Consider the following 24,396-nt stretch of genomic DNA (forward strand, 5'->3'; position numbering starts at 1 on the left):
AGCCCTAAACACAACAGGAAGTGAGCTATTTTGAACTTCCTCCTAGATTTTGGGCATTTTTCGTAATTTCCTGATGTTGTACTTTAACGAACTCCTCCTACAGATTTGATCTGATCCTCTTCAAATTTGGTGAGTGTAATCTTAAGGCCTTTGTGACGTTAAATTGCGAAGATCTAGAGTTTTCGTCGAAGGGTGTGCCCTCGGCGGCCTGACAAACGTTCACCCAATTTCGGCCTTCTGGTGATATATGCATGATCAGATAAGTTCAATATTAATGTTGAATGCAGTTCCGATGTTGCTAGGCAACCACAGACAGCCTGCAGTAACTCAGCCATACAATTTCCAATCTGTCCCAAACTTCACATGTTTGATAAGAGTCCTGTCCTGAACACATGACCATGCTCATATTTGGTTATAGCAATAGCGCCACCTGCTGGTAGCAGGAAGTGTGGCAAATACAAAACTTGCTCGAAAAATCATGAAACTTTGCACACGCCTCAGAAGTGGTGAAAATTTACGTGTGATATGGTTTTCAGAATTGGGGGGGGGGGGCAAATTCAGTAAATTATTGCCCCCACATTTTGCCCCGGCTCCTGGTTTCACGTACAGGTATGAAATTTGGTACATGCATGTATTGACCCAATACCTAAAGAAAAATCTCTTGGAGCATAGCCCTAAACACAACAGGAAGTGATCTATTTTGAACTTCCTCCTAGATTTTGGACATTTTTCATAATTTCCTGATGTTGTACTTTAACGTACTCCTCCTACAGTTTTGATCTGATCCTCTTCAAATTTGGTGAGTGTAATCTTAAGGCATTTCCTAAAGGCGCCGGGTGGCGGTGGCAGGGGTGCGAGGGCCCTTTTCATCGCTGCTTGCAGCTTTAATTATTAGGGCCCGAGCACCGATGGTGTGAGGACCCTCTTGGAATTGCTCTGTTTATTATTAGGGCCCAAGCCCTGAAAGGGCGAAGGCCCTATTGTTTCCGGTAGGATTATTTATTATTATTATTATTATTATTTTGTCAACCTTTCGGGCACTTTTGGGGCCCTTAACATGCTCAAAAACTCTTGAAATTTTGCACACACGTCAGAACCTGCGGCCATCAGGGCCGGACTGAAGCTGGTACCCGGGCGTGGCACGGGGGCTCGACAGCGCCCCCTGGAATGGTGTCTGAAAACTTGGTCCATAAATCAAACACGCTTGCATGTAATAATATGAAACTCAGTACACATATAGATCTCATCGGGCCGAACAACTTTCGTGCTCTAAGTTTTACACCAGCCCAACAGGAAGTCGGTTATTATACGTTGTTTGGAAAACGCATACAATGGAATGTGAAATACTCCTCCTAGGGATTTCATCCGATCGCCACCAAACTCGGTGTGAATGAAGTCAAGACATTGAGGATGCTAAATTGCGAACGGATTTTTTATATCTCGAACGGTTTGGCCGTGGCGAGGAAATGAATTTATGGCGAATAATGGGACACAGGAAGTGTGTTATAACTTCTGCATACATTAACTGATCTTGATGAAACTTCAGCAATGTGTTCGTGGTAAAAGGCCGATCAGATGGATATAATTATTGTGAGTCAAAGTTATAGCGCCACCAACTGGCAGCAGGAAGTTTGTCACTTTCAAAATGCTTTGAAATCACCCTCTTAGTTTTACCCGATTTGCTTCAAACTTTATGTGTATAATGTAGATACACGGCAGATGTAGACCTGTGAAAGGATTATTGATATCTTAGATACTATTGCCGTGGCAACGCATCAAACTTTAATGTTCTTTTCGGATGCGTTTGAGACTCTTAGCATGCTTGAAATTAGATGAAACTCGACAGACACATAACACTTATTAGCCAGTAGACATGTGAAAAGTTTCAGAAACGGGCGTGGCAGGGGGGCTCAACAGCGCCCCCTTGAACGGGGTCTGAAAACTTGGTCCATATATCAAACACGCTTGCATGAATTAATATGAAACTCGGTACACATATAGATTTCATCGGGCCGAACAACTTTCCCTCTGTCAAGTTTCACGCCAGCCCAACAGGAAGTCGGCTATTATGGGTTGTTTGGAAAACGCTTGCTGTGGAATGTGATGTACTCCTCCTAGAGAATTCATTCAATCACCTCCAAACTCAGTCAGCATGAAGTCAAGACATTGAGGATGCTAAATTGCGGACGGATTTTTGATATCTCGAACGGTTTGGCCGTGGCAAGGAAACAAATTTATGGCGAGAAAAGAGAGGAGACGAAGTGTTATAACTTCTGCATACATTAACTGATCTTGATGAAACTTCAGCAGTGTGTTCGTGGTAAGAGGCCGATCAGATGGATGTAACTATTGTGAGTCAAAGTTATAGCGCCACCAACTGGCAGCAGGAAGTGTGTCACTTTCAACATGCTTTTGACAAAAGTGGGGGGGTTAGTTTTAAATACAGTAAAAAAAAATTAGTTTGTATATTTTTCTCATCAAGCCGGACAACTTTCTAATTTACATTCATTAGTTCTGGCCATCAGGAAGTCAGATATTTTGGTCTGAATGTGGATTTTTTTGCAAAATCAGCCTCTGAATTTTTAGCCACTCCTCTTAAACTATTTATTTTATTCCCACCAAACTTTTTCAACATTATGAAAATACATTAAATATGCTAAATTGTGAACGGATAATAAATATCTCAAACGGTTTTGCTATGGCGAGGGATTAAAGTAATGTCCAAAAAGTAAACACTAAAAGCCTCAAATTTTCTAAAAATGTAATTATATACCATTTATTTCTATATAAAAGTATACAAATATCACAACTAAACCCATTTTATTCTGTTTTTGCAATTCAAGAAGAATGAAAAAGTTAAAAACAGGCTATTTAGTGCTATTTGGTTAAACAAAAAAGCAAACATAGGGCTATACTGCCCTCTTGTGTCCAAAAGGACATCAAAATAGTATATAAAACTTTTTACCAGGTAGGCCAATATTGTATTTAAATATACATTTATTAGGTATGTGTCTGAGGATATTTTCCCACCGGTTAATCGACATGTGACACGAGCGGACGCTTTTAAATCGCTAATATAAAAGTGAAAGTAATATACGGACGTCCGCACGGACATTGTTGGTGCACACACAAATCACACACACGTTGGAAAGAATGATACTTACATAACACTAAACAGCCAATAGGTGTCGCCAGGTGACCGTCTTAATGAGTGAGTCATTGATTCATTCGTTCAAAAGATTCGTTTGAATGACTGAGTCATTAATGATTAAGACATTATGTTTATGGATTGATCATTTAATCTTTGAGTCAACCGATTTGTTCAAAATGCTGAATCATTCAGAAATGAGAAAACACGTTGCTGAGAGATGCGCGTGATGGTTCTTCTGTGATCTTTGTTTAACTATTTTCGCTGCTGAAACAGAACAAAAACTGTCAATATTGCATCTAAAATGTAAGTGACTTGATTGTAACTGTTTTTAACCTGTTGTATGAAATCAATGTCACAGTTTCAATCGTGATTGTATTCAGGAAACAGCCTTCTCGTCAAGTGAGGTTTCTTAACGTTAACTCTTATAAAATGTATAAAAACTCACTATTTATATTTTAGTGTCAATGTATGCAGAAGTTATAACACATTTCCTGTTTCTCTTTTCTCGCCATAAATTCGTTTCCTCGCCACGGCCAAACCGTTCGAGATATCAAACGGACGGATTTTTGATATCTCGAACGGTTTGGCCGTGGCGAGGAAACGAATTTATGGCGAGAAAAGAGAAACACGAAGTGGAATAACTTCTGCATACATTAACTGATCTTGATGAAACTTCAGCAGTGTGTTCGTGGTAAGAGGCCGATCAGATGGATGTAACTATTGTGAGTCAAAGTTATAGCGCCACCAACTGGCAGCAGGAAGTGTGTCACTTTCAACATGCTTTTGACAAAAGTGGGCGGGTTAGTTTTACCTGCAGTTTAAAAAAATCAATATGTATATTGGTCTCATCAAGCCGGACAACTTTCTAATTTACAGTCATTAGCTCCGACCAACAGGAAGTCAGATATTTTGGTTTGAATGTGGATTTCTTTGCAAAATCTGCCTCTGAATTTTTACCCACTCCTCTTAAGTGGTTTATTTTATTCCCACCAAACTTTATCAACATGATGAAAATATATTAAAGATGCTAAATTGTGAACGGATAATAAATATCTCAAACGGTTTTGCTATGGCGAGGGATTAAAGTAATCTCAAAAAAGGAAACACTAAAAACCTCCTATCTTCTAAAAATGTAGTCTGCAACTAAAGGCACCAGGGTGGCGGTGCCACCGGCTTGGGCCCGCAATCGCTGCTCGCAGCTATATTTATTATTATTATTCTTCTTCTTCTTCTTCTCCGCATTGAATTGCATTTTTGAGGGCCTAAACATGCGCGAAAACTCACGAAACTTTGCACACGCGTCAGAACTGGCGAAAATTTACATCTGATATAGGTTTCAGAATTGGACGGGGCAAAACGGCTCGATAGCGCCACCTATAAAAGTTCAACGGAGTGCGCCTCCCGCAACGTTCCACGTACGTGCACGAAATTCGGTACATACATGTAATGACCTAATACCTACAAAAAAGTCTCTTGGAGCATAGCCCTAAACACAACAGGAAGTCAGCCATTTTGAACTTCCTCTCAGATTTTTGTGCAGTTTTTGCCATTTTCAGGCCTCGTACTTTAACGAACTCCTCCTACAGTTTTAATCTGATCATCTTCAAATTTGGTGAGTGTAATCTTAAGGCCTTTGCGACGTTAAATTGCGAAGATCTTGAGTTTTCGTCAAAGGGCGGGTCCTCGGCGACCTGACAAATTTCGATGTTTCGCCATGAAACAGGAAGTTGCTGTAACTCAGGCATGGAATGTCCAATCTGCCCCAAACTTCACACTTTTGATAAGCGTTCTGTCCTGAACACATGACCATGCTCATATTCAGTTACAGTCATAGCGCCACCTGCTGGCAACAGGAAGTGACATGTTTAACACTGTTATGGACTCCTAATAACATATAAAAAAGTGCCAGCAAGTGCTAAACATGCTAACAACATACTAGAAGCATGCTAAAACATGCTAGCAAACTCTTAGCTAAGTGCTAAAGCATGCTATTATTGCAATTAAATAGGAATTTGCTGTAACTCAGGCATGGAATGTCCAATCTGCCCCAAACTTCACACTTTTGATAAGCGTTCTGTCCTGAACACATCTACATGAGAACATTCAGTTATAGTAATAGCGCCACCTACTGGTAACAGGAAGTGTCATGTTTAACACGTTGATGCCATTCTAGCAACATGTTAAAAATGCCATTGACTTCTAAACATGCTAGAAACATGTTAAAACATGCTAGCAATACTTAGCTAAGTGCTAAAGCATGCTAATTCAATGAAACAGGATGTTGTTGTTACTCAAGAAGGCAATGTCCAATCTGCGCCAAACTTCACACTTTTAATAAACATTCTGTCCTGAACACATGACCATGCTCATATTCAGTTACAGTCATAGTGCCACCTGCTGGCAACAGGAAGTGACATGTTAAACACTGTTGTGGACATATAAAAACGTATAAAAAAAGTGCCAGCAAGTGCTTAACATGCTAACAACATACTAGAAACATGCTAAAACATGCTAGCAAACACTTAGCTAAGTGTTAAAGCATGCTATTGCTGCAATTAAATAGGAATTTGCTGTAACACAGGCATGGAATGTCCAATCTGCCCCAAACTTCACACGTTTGATAAGAGTCATGGCCTGAACACGTGTCTATGCTCAAATTCAGTTATAGTAATAGCGCCACCTACTGGCAACAGGAAGTGACATGTTTAACACTGTTGTGGTCTCCTAATAACATATATAAAAGAGCCAGCAAGTGCTAAACAGGTTAGCAACATACTAGAAACATGCTAGCAAATACTTAGCTAAGTGATAAAGCATGCTATTACTGCAATTAAATAGGAATTTGCTGTAACTCAGGCATGGAACGTCCAATCTGCCCCAAACTTCACATGTTTGATAAGAATCATGGCCTGAACGCATGCCTATGCTCAAATTCAGTTATAGTAATAGCGCCACCTACTGGCAACAGGAAGTGACATGTTTAACACGTTGATGCCGTTCTAGCAACATGTTAAAAATGCCATTGAGTTCTAAACATGCTAGAAACATATTAAAACATGCTAGCAATACTTAGCTAAGTGCTAAAGCATGCTAATTCAATGAAACAGGACTTTGTTGTTACTCAAGAAGGCAATGTACAATCTACCCCAAACGTCACACGTTTGATAAGAGTTATCTCTTGAACACATGTCCATGCTCATATTTAGTTATAGTCATAGCGCCACCTGCTGGCAACAGGAAGTGACGTTTAACACTGTTCTTGACTCCTAATAACATATAAAAAAATGCCAGTAGGTGCTAAACATCCTACCAACATACTAGAGACATGCTAAAACATAATAGCAAACACTTAGCTAAGTGCTAAAGAATGATATTACTGCAATTAAATATGAATTTGCTGTAACTCAGGCATGGAATGTCCAATCTGCCCCAAACTTCACACTTTTGATAAGCGTTCTGTCCTGAACACATGACTATGCTTATATTCAGTTACAGTCATAGCGCCACCTGCTGGCAACAGGAAGTGACATGTTTAACACTGTTGTGGACTCCTAATAACATATAAAAAAGTGCCAGCAAGTGTTAAACATGCTAACAACATACTAGAAACATGCTAAAACATGCTAGCAAACTCTTAGCCAAGTGCTAAAGCATGCTATTATTGCAATTAAATAGGAATTTGCTGTAACTCAGGCATGGAATGTCCAATCTGCCCCAAACTTCACACTTTTGATAAGAGTCATGGCCTGAACACATCTACATGAGAATGTTCAGTTATAGTAATAGCGCCACCAACTGGCAACAGGAAGTGACATGTTTAACACGTTGATGCCGTTCTAGCAACATGTTAAAACATGCTAACAATGCTTAGCTAAGTTCTAAAGAATGCTAATTCAATGAAACATGACTTTGTTGTTACTCAAGAAGGCAATGTCCAATTTGCACCAAACTTCACATGTTTGATAAGAGTTCTGTCCTGAACACACATCCATGCTCATATTCAGTTATAGTCATAACGCCACCTACTGGCAACAGAAACTGACATGGTTAACACCGTAATGCAGTACTAACCACATAATTATTGTGTACTAAGCATGCTAGAAACAGACTGAACATGCTAGCAACACTTAGCTGAGTCATGAAGCATGCTATTATCACCATTATACAAAACATTTTGTAACTGACTTTGACATACTCTTACTATATATACCTCCTTAAATGTACATTTCCCAACCATGCTCTGCCTTCCTAAAGCCACCGAGTGTTGATGGCACGGGTGCGAGGGCCCTTTCATCGCTGCTTGCAGCTTTAATTATTATTATTATTATTATTCTCCGCATTGAATTGCATTTTTGAGGGCCTAAACATGCGCGAAAACTCACGAAACTTTGCACACGCATCAGAACTGGCGAAAATTTACATCTGATATAGGTTTCAGAATTGGACGGGGCAAAATGGCTCGATAGCGCCACCTATAAAATTTCAACGGAGTGCGCCTCCCGCAACGTTCAACGTACGTGCACGAAATTCGGTACATACGTGTAATGACCTAATACCTACAAAAAAGTCTCTTGGAGCATAGCCCTAAACACAACAGGAAGTCAGCCATTTTGAACTTCCTCTCAGATTTTTGTGCAGTTTTTGCCATTTTCAGGCCTCGTACTTTAACGAACTCCTCCTACAGTTTTAATCGGATCATCTTCAAATTTGGTGAGTGTAATCTTAAGGCCTTTGCGACGTTAAATTGCGAAGATCTTGAGTTTTCGTCGAAGGGCGGGTCCTCGGCGGCCTTACAAATTTCGATGTTTCGCCATGAAACAGGAAGTTGCTGTAACTCAGGCATGGAATGTCCAATCTGCCCCAAACTTCACACGTTTGATAAGAGTTCTGTCCTGAACACATGGCCATGCTCATATTCAGTTATAGTCATAGCGCCACCTGCTGGCAACAGGAAGTGACATGTTTAACACTGTTATGGACTCCTAATAACATATAAAAAAGTGCCAGCAAGTGCTAAACATGCTAACAACATACTAGAAGCATGCTAAAACATGCTAGCAAACTCTTAGCTAAGTGCTAAAGCATGCTATTATTGCAATTAAATAGGAATTTGCTGTAACTCAGGCATGGAATGTCCAATCTGCCCCAAACTTCATACTTTTGATAAGCGTTCTGTCCTGAACACATCTACATGAGAATATTCAGTTATAGTAATAGCGCCACCTACTGGCAACAGGAAGTGTCATGTTTAACACGTTGATGCCATTCTAGCAACATGTTAAAAATGCCATTGAGGTCTAAACATGCTAGAAACATGTTAAAACATGCTAGCTAATGTTAAAACATGCTAGCAATACTTAGCTAAGTGGTAAAGCATGCTAATTCAATGAAACAGGATGTTGTTGTTACTCAAGAAGGCAATGTCCAATATGCGCCAAACTTCACACTTTTAATAAACGTTCTGTCCTGAACACATGACCATGCTCATATTCAGTTATAGTCATAACGCTACCTACTGGCAACAGAAACTGACATGGTTAACACAGTAATGCAGTACTAACCACATAATTATTGTGTACTAAGCATGCTAGAAACAGACTAAACATGCTAGGAACACTTAGATGAGTCATGAAGCATGCTATTATCACCATTATACAAAACATTTTGTAACTGACTTTGACATACTCTTACTATATATACCTCCTTAAATGTACATTTCCCAACCATGCTCTGTCTTCCCAAAGCCACCGAGTGTTGATGGCACGGGTGCGAGGGCCCTTTCATCGCTGCTTGTAGCTTTAATTTATTTTGTATTCTTTCTTTTGTTTATTACTTTTTATTTTATTTTACAAGCTTATATTTTTAGTTTCATTATTTTGTTTTCTCAAGTCATAGCTATTGCCAGTGTGTGTGTTTTTTTTGTTTTTTTTCAGGACCACTCTGTTTGATTAAGATTATTGTAGAAGCTCTGAATTTTATTTGCCGTCAGGCTTTGCTCTGAAGTGTTCAGCTTGAGGGTTTGTCCACAAGCAAACCTAGCTGAGGTTTGAACCCCCTGGAGCCTAAGGCAATTAACCAGAATTTTTATAAGCACCAGTTACATAATTCCACGTGGAAGTACTGTAATACAAGTAGTAATGAGTAAACCAAAGTAATGAGATTGGACAAGATTGAGCAATCATGTGCCTGCATGAGGAGGAGTTAGGGGTGGAGGATGGGGAAGCATGTCTGTGCGACAGACTGAAGTGTCTGTCTGTGTGAACTGAAATCTGGCATAACGCATGTCTGTGCGACAGACTAAAGCAAATGAGTGTATGGATGAACTTATGCCTTGATTAACTGGTAGTGGGAGGAGTTACAGATCAGCTGATAGTTGTCTGTCACGCCATGGTCTGCCTGAATTACGCTTGAGCTCCATTCTCAAATAACTCTTTTTTTTTTTTCAATCTCGTTTTCTTGTCTTGCATGTGTGTCTCATGTTGATTCCTGCCCTGCTTCCTCCATGGTCGCTGATCCTCCCAGCCTGGCAGCTAGTCCTGGTGCTACTGTACGTCAGTCTAGTGCTACTGTACATTAATTCTCATCACCAAGTGTCAAGCCTCTGGTTCTCTCAGCCGCTGCCTAGTCTCCATCACTGGTCATCGTGTCTGTTTCAGTCTCACCCCCCACCAGCCTGTTTCCCCAGTGTGTGCGCTGCCCCTACTGTTTGGACTGTTTCATTCCTCAGTTACATCTTGTGCCTTGTCTACCGTAATGTCAATAAATCTTGTCATCGCTCATTTCTGCATTCGGGTCCTCTCTCACTAAGAACCATGACACTTATGCTACTAATATGCATCCTTTTAGAGATAGAGAAGGTAGACCTTTGAGGTTACTGTCCCAGTGAGAAGCTAAAAGTACAATTCTAGAACATTTTATTTCTGACAGTGTAAACAAAAGCATAATCTAATAACTGGAGCAATTCCAATAGGGTCCTCACACCATTGGTGCACGGGCCCTAATAATTCACAGTTTAGGCCTATTGGACGTTAAAACATGGCATTCAAATATAATGTTAAGTGGGTATAAATTCCCATTTTATTCTTAAAATCATTTAAGAGTTTAGTTTAGAGGTATTGGTATCGATACTGGCCTTGAAAGTATCAGATTAAAAATAACAAATGGTATAGCCCATTTCTAGTAATGGTTAAATGTACTTGAAAATCAATTAAATTGAATAATCTTTCACCGTGTCATACAGAGTGGTGCAGGTATGACGTCAGAACCTGGAAGACTAATTCGCTGCTGGTTCCTTCAAGATTTTCCTATGGGGTTTTATAATGGGGTTTTCTTTTTTTCTATTTATATATAAAATAAAGCCTTTGATAAACATAACCTGATGATGATTTGATGTTTTATTCTACAATGTAAATGACACACACCCATAGTGAAAACGCAAATTTTGAAGTAGTTATGTTCATTTCTGAAAATGTGCGTTTTTAATAAGCAACTAGATTAGACAGCTTGGGGTGAGAGTGTGTACAGTGTATGTTGTAGAACAAAATGCCAAAGTATAGTCAAGACAAATTATATTTACCAAGGGCTTTATTTTACTCATTAATTGAAAAACCCCATTATAAAACCCAATAAGAAAATCTCGAAAGAACCAGCGGCGAATTAGACATCCAGGTTCTGACGTCATTCCTGCACCACTCTATTATCAAACAAGTTATATTGTACATCACATTTCTCCATTGTATCATGCAGCCCTAAATTTAAAAGATAACAAAGAGAAGCAATAAAATAAAAACAACTCACTGATACATCGCCCCAGAATTTGGCCACGTCGTAATCGTTGGTTCGAAGGAACTCTGTGAACCACCCAATAGACCGCTTGCTGCCTTTGTCCACCGTTTCGTCTCGCTCAAAGTTCTCATTGTGTTTGTTTACAGAGTAGTTGGTCAAGTGCATGTACAGCTGGTTCTGAGGGTATTAAAAAATAAAAGTCCATCAGAGCATAGATGCCTTTTTTTTTATAATTTGTGAAAAAAAGCATAATGTCAGTGTTTTGGCAGCTGAAAGAAGTAAATCTATGTAAATAAAACCAATATTATATAAATTGTCACATTTATTCTCTTACAACAATTCACAGAATGGTTTTAAAAAATATATTGGCAATACAATAATATTTTATTTAGTATATGTAATGCCAAATGTTTTAATGCAACATGTCTTAATGAAGATCCTACAATATGACAGTTTACAAGCAAAAAAAAGGATTAACAGATGGTTACATTTCAACCATTTTACATTAGAATAGTTTTAGGAAGATTTTCAATATGTCATTTGCACATACTTTACAATGTGTGAACTTGTTTAAAAATGACTGCAAGAATTGCAGAAATCTCATTGTCATCACATCAAATATGGTGTTTACTCTAATGAATCTGTTACCTTTATGTATAATAGTGTTAAAGTCAATATGAAACAGCATTTGCAGCATACTGTATACTTTTAGCTATGAAGAATTGCTTTTATCTATCAGGATTGGCCTGATTGTGAAAAGTGTCTATTTGAGTAGTATGGAGTAGAGGGTTTTGACCATTAATGAAGTAAATTTTGATGACTTTTTATTAGTTCATTTACTACATAGAATTAAAATGTTCACATCGTTTTAATGATGTCATAAGCCAACTTACCAGGTTGGACTCGTTTGGCGTGTGGTACTTCTCTGTACCCATTCGAACCAGGCCGTCGTTGTAGAGGAAGACACGCAGTGGATCACAGGAAGTAACAAGAATGTAGAATCTCAGGTCAAACTTGTAGCCCTCCATAAGGAAAGGCTTGTCCAAGTATTCCTGCACAATGAAGTGGTCCTGGACCGGGATCTTTTCGCAGTTTCGAATCAGAGATATTCTGGGAGAAAATGGATAAGATTCTATCAGAGCACATCCCTAAAATGTGGTGCATATTTTATTGTTGGTTAAGAATCCAAACCTCTGAAGCGTATCAGAGAGAGCGAGTTTAATAAGGCGTTGTCTCTATCGCTGGTCCCTGGACCCTGACTAGGCCCAGGTTAATAAGACCAGATGTCTTGGTCTGTTTTAAGCCCTGCCATCATTTATTTCCTTTGATTTTGATGTTGAACAGATCTCCAGCTCTTGGCTGTTCTAGAATACAGACAACGATGTGTTCACCAGTACCAAACACATGAAAAAAGTGAGGTTTGGATGTTTAACAAACAAAGGGGCCTTAGAAAAACCATTTTGACAGTAAAATATACGACCATTGGTCTGCATTGACTTAATTGGATACATGTTTCTCTTCGTCCGGTTTCCATGGCCTCAACAATTACCTGAGACGTCAACTTTCCAAGGACCACAAGCTGCTGAAGGAGGGCTTGATCACCACAGTTCATTTGTTAGCTATGTCAGCTGATAAATATTGCAAAAGAATTTGTCTGCTTGTTCTTGGTGCAATTCAGTGTAGAGGTTCAGCACTATTAAAACACAGCTGAACGTTCTCATGAGTTGTGATGTTACGAAATATTCTCTAGTGACTCATGATACATTTGACTCATTTACGGTTGTTTGTTTAGTACAAGCATAACATTGCAGAAAATGACCAAACAGGAACATGGGCCGCAAAAAGACATGCATAACATTGAGATGCTCCATTCTCTCAATTAAAACAATTAAAAATGATTTACTATGATTGAGTCTCTAGCGTAATAAGTGGCTCTTGAGGGATTTCTAGGATTTATTACACTTCAAATGCATTCTGTTTTCAATGAGAAATGCCACATCCATAGCTGCTTATCGTTGAAAGGTGTTTTGTTTAATAAATAAAAATGTAATTTATAATTAAAAATTAAATATTAATTGTTTCTGCTTTGCGAAGGGAGTTCTGAGAACTTGAATTTGATGCTCAGCCAAAAGCAGCACACTTGCCAATCTTCCTTATCTCCACCGTTTTGGCACACAGTCTCTAGTCCTGCACTTGGCGTCCGTTGGCTCAGGTGTGTGTTTAGCGTCCAGTAGCTTGTGTTGTGTTATGTTGTAGAGGATAATGGGGTTGTTTGAATTGCATGACATGATTGATGAGGGCTGATGGCAGGTAATCAAAACCCACTTTGGCTGACTGTTTAATTTGGCACCAGTGGGGATCTCGTCTTTTAGCCCGCCACAGTTTTTAACAAGCCTCTGCATAGACGCAAACAATATTCATTTAGTTTTCGGCCTGAAAAATAAATTACGTAGGAAGATATAACTTAATTTCCTGCGTCACGCTACGCTTTTTCAAATTTAATCTCTAGCCTAGCAGACGATCTCCTTTCACTTGTTAAATGCAGCACAATAATTCAACCTTTGATGACTTCTCATTTTAATAAGTACAGGCTTGCTGTAGCGTATGACCATAGAAATATTCATTTACAAACGGATAAAAGACAGTCATAAATAAATCAGGTGCCCCATCTGCTGCTGTACACTTTTAGCATAGGTATGAGGTTTCAGCATGGGGGGGGGGGGGGTTGGGGGGGTTGGGGGGGGGGTTGGGGGGGTTGGGGGGGGGGGCAGTTCTCCTCTGGCCAATATAAGTAAAACATGGAGCGACACTCCTATCAGCCCATCACAATCCTAACCCTAATCCAGATATTCAGGATTACTTTTAACTTCCATCTGTGTTTTCATAATGTCAGACGATTGTCACATTTCACCCATAATGGCAGCTGCACTGAACTTTTCAAATTGGACATAAACCAGCCATTACCCTCTGCTTATTAAATTATACATATATATATATATATATATATATATATATATATATATATATATATATATATATATATATATATATATATATATATAGTTTACAGAAAAACATTTTAATAGAAAATATTGGTAATTCTCACCTCATGCTCAAAATTGTGATTATAATACACACAACCAGCTGGGCGGTCACATAACCACAAAAGTTCAAATATTTCAACACAACAAAAAGCTCAAATCTGATCCAAATATGCATATGGTCGGAACTTCATGCAGCTCCTTGCAGCCTAGCCATAACGCAACCCTATTCATAAGCGTAGTAGGTTTATTTAACAACGACTAATTAATCAGGATACTGTTCCAGAGCCAATAAAGTAGGCTATGCTGATCAGAGTATTTTACAAACTGTTCTACTGCATGTTAAGGTTCTCGGAGAATGCTAAGTTGAACTAAATGTTACTGTAAAATGTTTGCCACTTTTGTGGCAGTATGCTGTTCATAGGGAAAATGACAAATAATCTATATATTTAAAAAAAAAAAAATACTCCACAGGATGCAAAACTTCCAGTCTGTTGTAACTTACCCATGGCCCATGGCTCCATTTGCAGGCTTAACGATAAATGTTTTCTGCTTGCGTTTTCTTTTCAACTCCTTTACATAGTTCTGGAACTGTGTGCACTCGGCTGGGAAGATCCAGGTTTTGGGGATGAAGCTATATTCCTGAGGCTGACTTTTAATCATTCTAAGGAAAAGAAGAGGGTATTAAAATGAATAAAAACGAAGAGTAAAGTCAATGTTCCTTGGCTGGAAGGCAGATCATGTATCTGATATGGTATCATGTTTTCAACTCACTTGGCCATGTTCCTTGCCAAGCAGTCTTTCCGACAGATCTCACCCATTCCCGGGAAATGGTTTATCCTCTGAGGAAAATAATCACACTGTTAGAGGACACTCGGTTATTCACCTCTTAGAGGAAAAACACAACATTAGAGCCCAAGTCTTGAACTGAGACTATAATATTTTGACATTTATGTCCAATTACAGACTCAAAACAAAAGGTGGTTGTCAGACCTTTCTTAACCCCTATTTAGTTCCCCACATTGTTTTTAATTTAAAACTAAAAAAGACGATCAATTTTGACTCTAAGGGCCAAGGTAATTGGTTCTGCATCAGAGCCCATGTAGTTGTAGGTACTGACAGATGAATGAATTGCTTTGAATGCAAAGAGGAAGGGATGGGGGCTGGTGAGTTTTTCTGTATTTGAGCAAATGAGGCTGAACAAGGCCATTAATTTGACTCATATGACCTGTAGCTTGGCAGCTAAGCCAATCACAGGAAAGTGTGTGTGGGGGGGGGGACTAAAGAACAAACCTTTTTGTATGAAAGCACAACTTGCTTTTCCCAAAAAAGAAAATAACACAGAACACAACTGTATGAAAAGTGTTTCATGGATCAAAGCATCAAAGCCAATTATTTATATTGTGTATATAATATTACACCGACATGCAGAGTTGATTTTTTCACACTAACACAATACACTATTGTTTCATACAGACCGTTTATGCCATATGAATTGGGTGTAAAAGTCATTTGTTTCAATATGAAAGACAAGAAAACATAAAACATTCCCTATTAATTTCCTTCTCCAGAAAACAAAAGGAGAAATTTTGAAGCTGCTCTTTTCCAAGTAAATGCAATTGGTTCTGATATGTAACCAAATGTGTAACTCCAGTGGTTTAATGAGGGGGAGTAAATTATGATTTATTTATTTTTTTGTGGGGGGGGGGGGGGGGTGATGCATTCCTTTAAGGTTGTTTCCAGATGCCTCCTAAGATACCTTATTTTTGCAAAATTTTAAGACAGAAAGCTTATATCCTTTACACAGAAGACAATTCCAAAATGCAATGTAAGCTCAGTGAGAAACGAAATAAAAAATGTTGGACGATATGACAGAATGAATTTCACTTCTGAAATGAATTAGTAAAAATATTCAGTGTCATTTAACAGAATACCCATTATGTTTGTGTGATATGCATAAAAACACATATTAGAGTATTGTGCTTTTAGCTTATCAAAATGTTAACATCACTGTTTTTACCTCTGACAGCTTAGAATCTGATGCTAGTTGAAGTACTGACCACATAAACAGAGACCCAATCCTATAACTTTCTGCCAGGCTGCGATTTTTTTTTATTTAATTTTTTTGTGCTATACAGTGCTATATATTTTTATATAGCTATACAGATTGGACAAAAATGTATAATGAGAACAAGTGGACAACTCATAGCCTTTGGATAGGTGTAACGTGTGCTCTGTTTGGATTTAGTTTTCATTATTCTTTGTTCTGGTTTGCCTGTGTGACATTAGGTGTGTTAGACATCGGCTGCGGCTGTATGTAACCGATCGGCGAGAGTTGCCATGTGCAGGCGGGGAAACGGAGACGTGAAGACAGACACTTTCTGCATCCCGTAGTGACAGCTCACACTGTGTTGGCATACTTTACCATAGCTGGAGTGAAATAAATGCAACCTTTGTCAAATACACAGACGTTTCAGATACGTTTCCATTTAATACTTTATGTACTGCTAAATACAGAATTTGTACAAGAATAAAGTTCAACATAATACTATTATACTATATATATATATATATATATACACTATTTAAATACCAATGAAGTGGGGTCTACGTTTTTTCAGTTTTATTTTGATAAACATGACACAGAATAACATTGCGACTACATGAAAAGAGCTTTTACTGTTGTAAAAATGCAGATTTGTGAGCATTAGTGGAAGTGAAGGTGTTCGAATAAACACGAAACGTCTCAATTACATATGGTAAACCTCGTTCCCTGAAGGAGGGATCGGAGACGCACGTCGAACCGACGAATAGAAATCTCACTTGAGAGGCTTCCCCACAGGCCTTGTAAGCCTTGCAGTTTAAGTCTGACAAGTACTTACAGGCCCGGGAAGGGAGACACGGTTCTCCGCGACAAGTAAGACACAGCTGCATAGCAATGGCCCGCTCCACTGGTGGGATACACATATTCCTTAGCCGCCCCGCCATCAAGGGTGGTGAGGGAGGAGGGGCCACCGGGATGGTTTCTGGCAGTAAAAGGTGCCGTCCATGTCCATGAGCTCCTCGTGCACCTCCGGGAAGAAAGGCACTGGGGTGGGTTTCTAAGAACCAGCGCGCACCACCCCAATATACCAATCATCCAGCCTCGAGGCTGTGGAACCCACCACCGTGTCCCGAGCCCGATCCTGTTGGCAGCCCGGGAAAGCATGGCCATCATCTTCGGGTCCAACTTCGGGTCCGTGGAGAGGTCTGACCCACCCTCCGATGCAGCGATCGACATCTGTTCATTGTGGGGAGCACCGAAGGAAACGACTGGTACACACCTCGATGATGGTCCAGCACATTCCGTTGGCGGCTCTACTGGCTGCGGAGTGTGAGAGGGATGAGGGTTCCTAGGGGGTTGGTTCCCCAAAGGAAGCACGCTCACCGTGATCCTCAGGTCTCCCGTGTCAGTGCCCGAAGCAACCCTCTGAGGAGGGTTAGATCGAGGCGCAGGCACGGGGACTCCGCCCCTTTGCAGGAACGAGAGTCTCAACCGCAGCTCCGAGATGGTCATCTTCCCACAATAGGTACATGACTCATCCACGAAGGTTTGCGTGTTCGAAGCCCAGACACAGCAATCGTGACCATCCCGCGATCCCAGATAGCGACCGCATCCAGAAACACACAGATAAAATGTTATCTTTAGAAAGACGTGTTCTATCTGTGTAAGCTCTTTTAGGGACTGCTCTCACTGGTGCTGAAGGACGCAGGGGATCGGTCACCGCGAGCACAGACAGGAATGTGCGCTGTCTCTCTCTCTCGCTGGTCTTACCAGCCGTGAAACGGCTTTTGAGCGCTCTCACCTGCACACCTTACCAGCTGTGAAAACAAAAAACAGAAAAGAGAGGAAGAGAGAGAAAAAAGACTGCTCGAGCTGCTGTGCTGTCACACCCGCACCAGAATGGTGAGGTCCAAAAAAAAGCTGGCTCGAATTTCACAATCTCCTGGGAGTTTGTAGAAGGCATTGAAGTGCTTGGCTCCGAAGCAAAAGACTGAAGTGCAGTCGCACCCTCTGCTCATTATATACCCGTGCTGCTTGGCTGAACAGCTGATGCAAATGATTGCATGCCAATGTGCATTGGCTCGTTTAGTTTCACTCAAAGTAGATTGGCCTCTCTAGCGAGATTCCTATTCGTCAGAATGAACCAGCCGGCTGATCTCGCATCTTGCCATACTTGCTATACATCACAGTCACATGGCGATGCGCTGTCTCAAGTCGGACACAATTTCTAACCGGCATGCAACTGCTTCAAGTCAGCCGCCAATCTCTAGTTTCCTAGTGTGTGCCTGTTTGATCCTGTGATTATGATTCTGTTCACTTGTCGTTCAATTAATTATCTCATTTAGTCTGTGTATTTATACTCCATTTTGCTTGGTTCTTTGTCCCATCTTGTTGATATAAGATGTGGTTGTGTTTTCTCCAACATTTCTCCTGAGTTTACCTTGTGGATTATGATAAAGACTGTTATTGTTATCTCCTTCGTCTTCATCATGCGCTTCATATAGCCCCGCCGTAACAGATGTATTGTCAGCTTTTTGTTTACTCTACAACATATATGCGCATTTTTTTTTTTTTTTTTGGCCTGATTTAAGCTAAGTTTATGTTGCCAGATTTTATTTCTGGTTTGACATATATTATTGAAACACAGGCTGCATTCAAATTGTAAAAAATTCTTCTTCTGCAGGCAGAGGTAGGAAGCCAACAAGGAATGTCCGAATCCAAAGATTGACACATCCCGTCAACCTTCATCTGATCGATTTTTGAAGGCAACATATATGTATCCTTCACTGCCTATGTTATTCTACTATCCTGGGGTGCGTTTCCCAAACGTATCGTTAGCCAACTATGGTCGCAACCCTTGGTTGGAACCCTATTGCTAACAACAGAACTTGCGACCATAGTTGGCTTTGGGAAAAGCACCCCTGTGTGTTTGATCCCTTGAGTTGAGCTAAAAAATAAATGGCACCTGATTTTATCTCAAGCAAGAAATTAATATTGTCTTAAGTAAATAATTGCTTGGTTATCACAATAGTCTCTCTATTTTGTTGTAGATCATTAGACCTTTATGCCGCCTCAGAAGCCTGTCTGAAATCAGTTTAGGGTATGCCTGCAGCAAGGGAACAAGTTGAACGATTGCTAATCTTTCGAACGCAGCCACAGTTCAATGGCTGCTGAATGAACTGACTTGCCCTAAAACGGACTTTGGTTCAAATCTGTTCCTGACAAATTTGCTGACCTCAGGTGACCTCAATTGATGCTTTAATACTGTATAGTACTTTAGCCATAAAGGTTATATACAGTACATTAGATGACTTCTGTTGATTATTTTATTTATTTTTATTTTATTTATATTTTTAAAACAGGAAAAGATTAAGGACAATCGGGCCTGGCTCAGTATAAAACTGATTTTCAGCAGGTTCCTGCTCTGCAGAACATATAAACCACATACACAACAAAGTTCACACACTAAACAGCTAGAGACAACAACAGACACACAAACCAAGATATTGGACAACAAGAGGGGCTATAGAGCCGTCTCAATGGTCACAGCTATACCTGTCCATTAAATGGCGAGCAAATGTTATTTTAAATAGTCTTCTTGATGTGATAGTTCTGATGTGCTGTGGGATCTCATTCCAGGTTTTAGTGAGCACATGAAAAAAAGATCTCTGTCCATAACAGTTTTTAAAAGCCGGTAAAGGCAAGAGTCCATTTGTAAAAGATCTCGTAGTGCGCTCAGACCTTGAGCTAAGTTTCGGAACCAATTCGTTTAGAGCAGTTACAGTGTGTCCATTTGAGATTTGATAAACTGATTAAACTGCAAATGCCTGTGAAGGATGATGGGGAAATGAGTATAAGCCATGGTAAAGGTCACATCTCTTAATCCAGGGAAAATAAGAGGAAACCTTAACAGCATGTTTGTTTGTTTTTTGTTTTCATTCTTTGAACTGAAAGGAAAATCAGAGTACCTGGTAGTTCCTGAGCTCAGCGATTTTCTCATGTTGCACGGCAGAGTCGTTCCAGATGAGATTGGCCATCTCATCCTCATCTCTGGCTTTATGAAAGGTCATCTCCTCAATGACGATACGAACTGCAAATAAATCAAATTAGATTCCTTTGATATGCATTGACTCTGACAATACTGGATCATCTTTCTTTTTCAGTGGGCACAAACAACTGACTTCATTAGTAGAATTCATCCACAGAAATCTTGTTCTTTACTTTAAATAAAAACTCATGCTTTAATAATGATTATGCATGACTTATGCTTTTGCATCAACCCAAGTGCTTTAAGAATGTTTTGTCTGCATTTCATTGTCTTTCAAAAAAAACATTGCATAGCTGTAGCAATTGGCAATATTATAATCATCATGTTGTTTTTTCCATAAATATCAGCATTACTGGATAAAACCAAATCGGTGTGGCTTAGACTGAAATCCGGTTAAACCAAAGCTAGAAATCTTGACATGCCTGTTAAGTAATTATATGACTGTTAATTGAGAGATTTACTGTAAAGAATTATACTTGTACTTGTATTTCATAAATAAGTAATAAAAACAATTAAAAATTCCAGGCTGATGTAGAAAAAAAAAAGTGAAAAAATTGTGTCAGTAATTCTCATGTTTGTCTATGCAGCATAAAAAGTAGGTCTACTGTTTAGTCTTTTTATATTGTTGTTTAATAAAATTTGTTTTTTAAAAGTCTGCTATTTTTTTAGTTCCACTGACTTGTATGCATCTTGCATTTTTAAATACCAAAACGCTTTGTGTGAATGTCCCCTTTCATCAACAAGTTTGACATAATGAACAAATCGTTTTTTCTACCGATCTCATATTTTGTTCCTGCAACGTTGGCTGTGATGAAACCCTTCTTCTTCTTCTTGGTGTGGACCTTCCTCTTTACTCCATTCTGATTGGATAGTGCCGGTGGTATGTTCATGGGGGACGTTCCTTGATTGTCTGTGGAACATGTAGAACATTTAGTGACTGACAGTTCACTAAGGTTTTTATCTTGGCTTGAGAAAGCCAACATACTGATATTCCATTTAAACTTTTTCTTCTAAAATTTCTGACTGTAATTCTTCGAACTTTAAAGCTACAACTACCAAACTCGGCACAGACCTTAAGGCTGATCTGACTCATTTTGTTATTAGCTTTTCTAACTGATCAACTTACGGTTTTCCTGAAAATGAGAATTAAAAAATCTCATAGACTTAGTTTTTTTTTTTTTTGTTATTTAAAGAGCGCGTTAGTAATGTGCGCCTATAGGTGGGTCCACAATGCACGTACACTTTGTCCCATAGATGGTCTGCTCAGATCCGTTTCCTCGCTAGAGAAGCGTTCAGTTTTTCCGCTTGCAAATTCCATCATGTAAATAGTGAATCCACCATGGCGCGAGCGCAACTGGCTTTTAAAGGGAATGGGAGATGAGACTCTGATTGGTTTATTGCATGTTTCGCCCAAAACACACACATTACTTATTATGAGAAGAGGGACAACCCTTTTAGACCATGCGATGTGTACACTAGGTGCGCGGACCATTTTTCACGTCGATAAACTAGCAAAAGTGGATTCGGACAAGCCCTGAGTGCAATTGCGGCGTGCGCTTTAGACCATGCACTTAGATCGTTAAAATATGGCCCTTAATCTCTCTACCACGCAACTAGCATAGTATCTATCTGAAACATGCTAGCAATGCGATAACATGTACTAGCATCTGGAGAGCAACACTCTAGCTAGCAACCATCCAGAGTAACTTTTTTTTTTTTTTTATGATAGACCGTATGGCCTTCAAAACCTTTAAACTTCAAACTTTAAAACTCCTTAAAACTAAAAACCTTCAAATTTCAAGTTTTTAAAAGCACTTTACTTTTGGGCATTGGGCATGTATGCTCTGGTATTCTGGGTGGGCTTTTGGGGTCACAGTTGTAATTGTATCAAACTTACCTCCATCATTGGGGGGAGAGGGCATATCTCCAACAGCTGATCTCTTACTGCCTCAAAGACTTTTGAGGCACAGTTTGGCACCAATCTACTTCCTCTTCGCTGTCTTTGTGACAACAGTTTTAGGAGGTGGCAATATCATCTGTCCACTTAGATCATGAGGCAGGGGACGAGGTGAAGGTTGGTTGTAGACCGGATATCTATAAGGAAAGAGGTCAAGGCTTGTTCACACAACCACAGATGGGCATATAGACAAGGTGTCTGAGGAAGAGAGAGAGAGAAAGCGGAAGATTGGTAATGTCAGACAAAGAAGAAAAGCGAGGGAACTGCACAGTCTGGCCAAACGTTTGCTGTGTCACTCAAACCCATCAGTGCCGCTGACAGCAGGTTTCACCTCACTGATCAGCTCTTGCTGCCTGATGGGGGCTTCAGCCGATGAGGGTCTGTCTGCTTCTTGTCAAGCAAACGCAACATTAGCGCCACTGGATCATCAGCCTGTGAGATTTTCCATGTTTAACATTCTAATGTTCGCTTTACATGTCTGTAATCTGTCACGCAGCAAAGCACACGTCTAACAGCACAACATGCTCTATATTAACATCAAACTCAAAAACAAGGATTTGACACAAGGATGTCAAACAACAGTGGTGGATGTAGTACAGTACATCCTAATTTCATTCATACTACCCATATTCATACTATATAGAGAGTAGCCTACTTTTTTAATGGTCGCAAAGTAAATTCAAATGTAGTACCTACTTAGACAGTATGCGATTAAGGACGCAGCGACTGTTTCAGACTTAAAATAACAAATGGAGTGGATACATTTTTACCACAATAGGATGGTTGTGTATACACATAATTATGTTCAAAGACAATCTAAAAGTGAATTTTGCATAATAGGTCCCATTTAAAAATTATGAATCTGAATCAAAATTTTAGTAGGTGAGTGGGATGATAGCTTAGAGGAAATGCATAAATATGTTTCACAAATATATTGACAATATTCAACATACAGTTGTAATCAAAATTATTCAACCCCCATTGCAAATCAGGTTTATTGGCAAAATTGATAAGACTTTCAGCTGTTTGCAATGAAAAAATCAGACAAAAAGTAAATGAAATAGCTCAACACAACAAATGTTTCAAAAGGTTTCCCCAAATTCAACTGAAAATGCAACTTTTAATGACTCCTGCAGTCTCAAAATTAACGAACCCCATCATGGCAATCTTTAGTACTTAGTAGAACACCCTTGTGCTGTTATGACCTGCTGCAAACGAGATGTATAACCAGACACCAGCTTCTGGAAACGTCTCTGAGGAATCTTAGCCCATCCCTCATGAGCAATGGCCTCTAGTTCAGTAATATTCTTGGGTTTGCGTGCTGCAATGGCCTTCTTCAAATCCAACCAACTATGATTTTTGGAATGACTTATTGCGAGAGGAAAAAGTGAAGTCAGTCGCATAACTGAGTCAGTCGAAAAGTTTTAGTCGCATAACATCGGTTAATGGAAATGCTGTCATTTCGCAAAAGTTCTTTGTCAACATTTAGAAAAAAAATCGCAAGAGTTTTGCACAAATCTGTAATGGAATTACGCCTTGTGACGGCCACTGTAGAACATTCTAAGACTTCTTCTGGAACCAAGCCTTAGTGGAATTTGAGGTATGCTTGGGATCATTGTCCTGTTGGAAGGTCCAATGACCAAGCTTTAGCTTCCTCACTGACGGCATGATGTTTTCTCCTAGGATCTCCTGATATGCAAAAATGAATCTATCTTGCCTTCAACACGCTGCAGGTTTCCTGTGCCAGAGGATGCAAAGCAGCCCCAGCACATCCCCGAGCCACCACCATGCTTAACTGTAGGCAAAGTGTTCTTTTCAGCATATGATTCATTCTTCTTTCTTCAGACATACCACTGATCCATAGGGCTGAAAAGTTCCAGTTTTGTTTCATCACTCCACAGAACAGAATCCCAAAACTTCTGTGGCTTATAAATATGATTTTATGCAAATTGGAGATGACTTTCCTTATGCTTTTGGGTCAGTAGTGGTGTACGTCTTGGAGTTATGTTAAGAGAAGTTAAGAGCCTTAAATTCTCTAAACAGTTCAGCTTGCACCTAACTGTGCAATCTGAAACCTCAGTGCCTGTTGCCACCAAGTCTTGCTGTAGGTCTTTTACCACTCAAGGGTTTTTCTGAACCTGCCTTCTCAGAAATCTGGTTGCAGCCATTGATAGCTTCCTTTTTCTGCTCCATCCAGGTAGTGTAACCATTGTTACTTTAACTTTGAACTTACGAGCTATATGCTTACAACGGTGTCTCTAGGAACATTTAGTGCCTTCGCTCTCTTTTTGTATCCTGTTCCTTGTTTGTGAAGGGCGATGATATCTTCTCTTAAGTTTTTAGACCATTCTTTTGACTAAGCCATATTTC

The 24,396-nt window shown here is 39.6% G+C and overlaps 1 protein-coding gene and 1 long non-coding RNA gene across 3 annotated transcripts in view; one reads left to right on the top strand and one right to left on the bottom strand.

Moving 5' to 3' along the window:
• Nucleotides 1-10,125, top strand: part of LOC307150347 — a 63,201-nt gene extending 53,076 nt beyond the window's left edge. The window contains exon 3 of the long non-coding RNA XR_013819689.1: nt 9,682-10,125. This is a non-coding gene — a long non-coding RNA (uncharacterized lncRNA). The remainder of the gene's footprint in view (nt 1-9,681) is intronic.
• Nucleotides 1-22,039, bottom strand: part of ttll7 (tubulin tyrosine ligase-like family, member 7) — a 177,777-nt gene extending 155,738 nt beyond the window's left edge. For both annotated transcript variants that reach the window (XM_079857474.1, XM_079857473.1), the window contains exons 1-7: nt 21,967-22,039; nt 20,845-20,979; nt 19,990-20,111; nt 14,752-14,819; nt 14,483-14,641; nt 11,830-12,046; nt 10,949-11,113 (exon numbers count right to left, since the gene is read on the bottom strand). In XM_079857474.1, coding sequence (XP_079713600.1) covers nt 10,949-11,113; nt 11,830-12,046; nt 14,483-14,641; nt 14,752-14,819; nt 19,990-20,111; nt 20,845-20,979; nt 21,967-21,991 — 891 coding nt within the window. In that variant the 5' untranslated portion in view covers nt 21,992-22,039. The remainder of the gene's footprint in view (nt 1-10,948; nt 11,114-11,829; nt 12,047-14,482; nt 14,642-14,751; nt 14,820-19,989; nt 20,112-20,844; nt 20,980-21,966) is intronic.
• Between the last annotated feature and the right edge of the window lie 2,357 nt (nt 22,040-24,396).

The sequence above is a fragment of the Squalius cephalus genome (genome assembly GCF_949319135.1).
Source record: "Squalius cephalus genome assembly, chromosome: 22".
NCBI lineage: Eukaryota > Metazoa > Chordata > Actinopteri > Cypriniformes > Leuciscidae > Squalius > Squalius cephalus.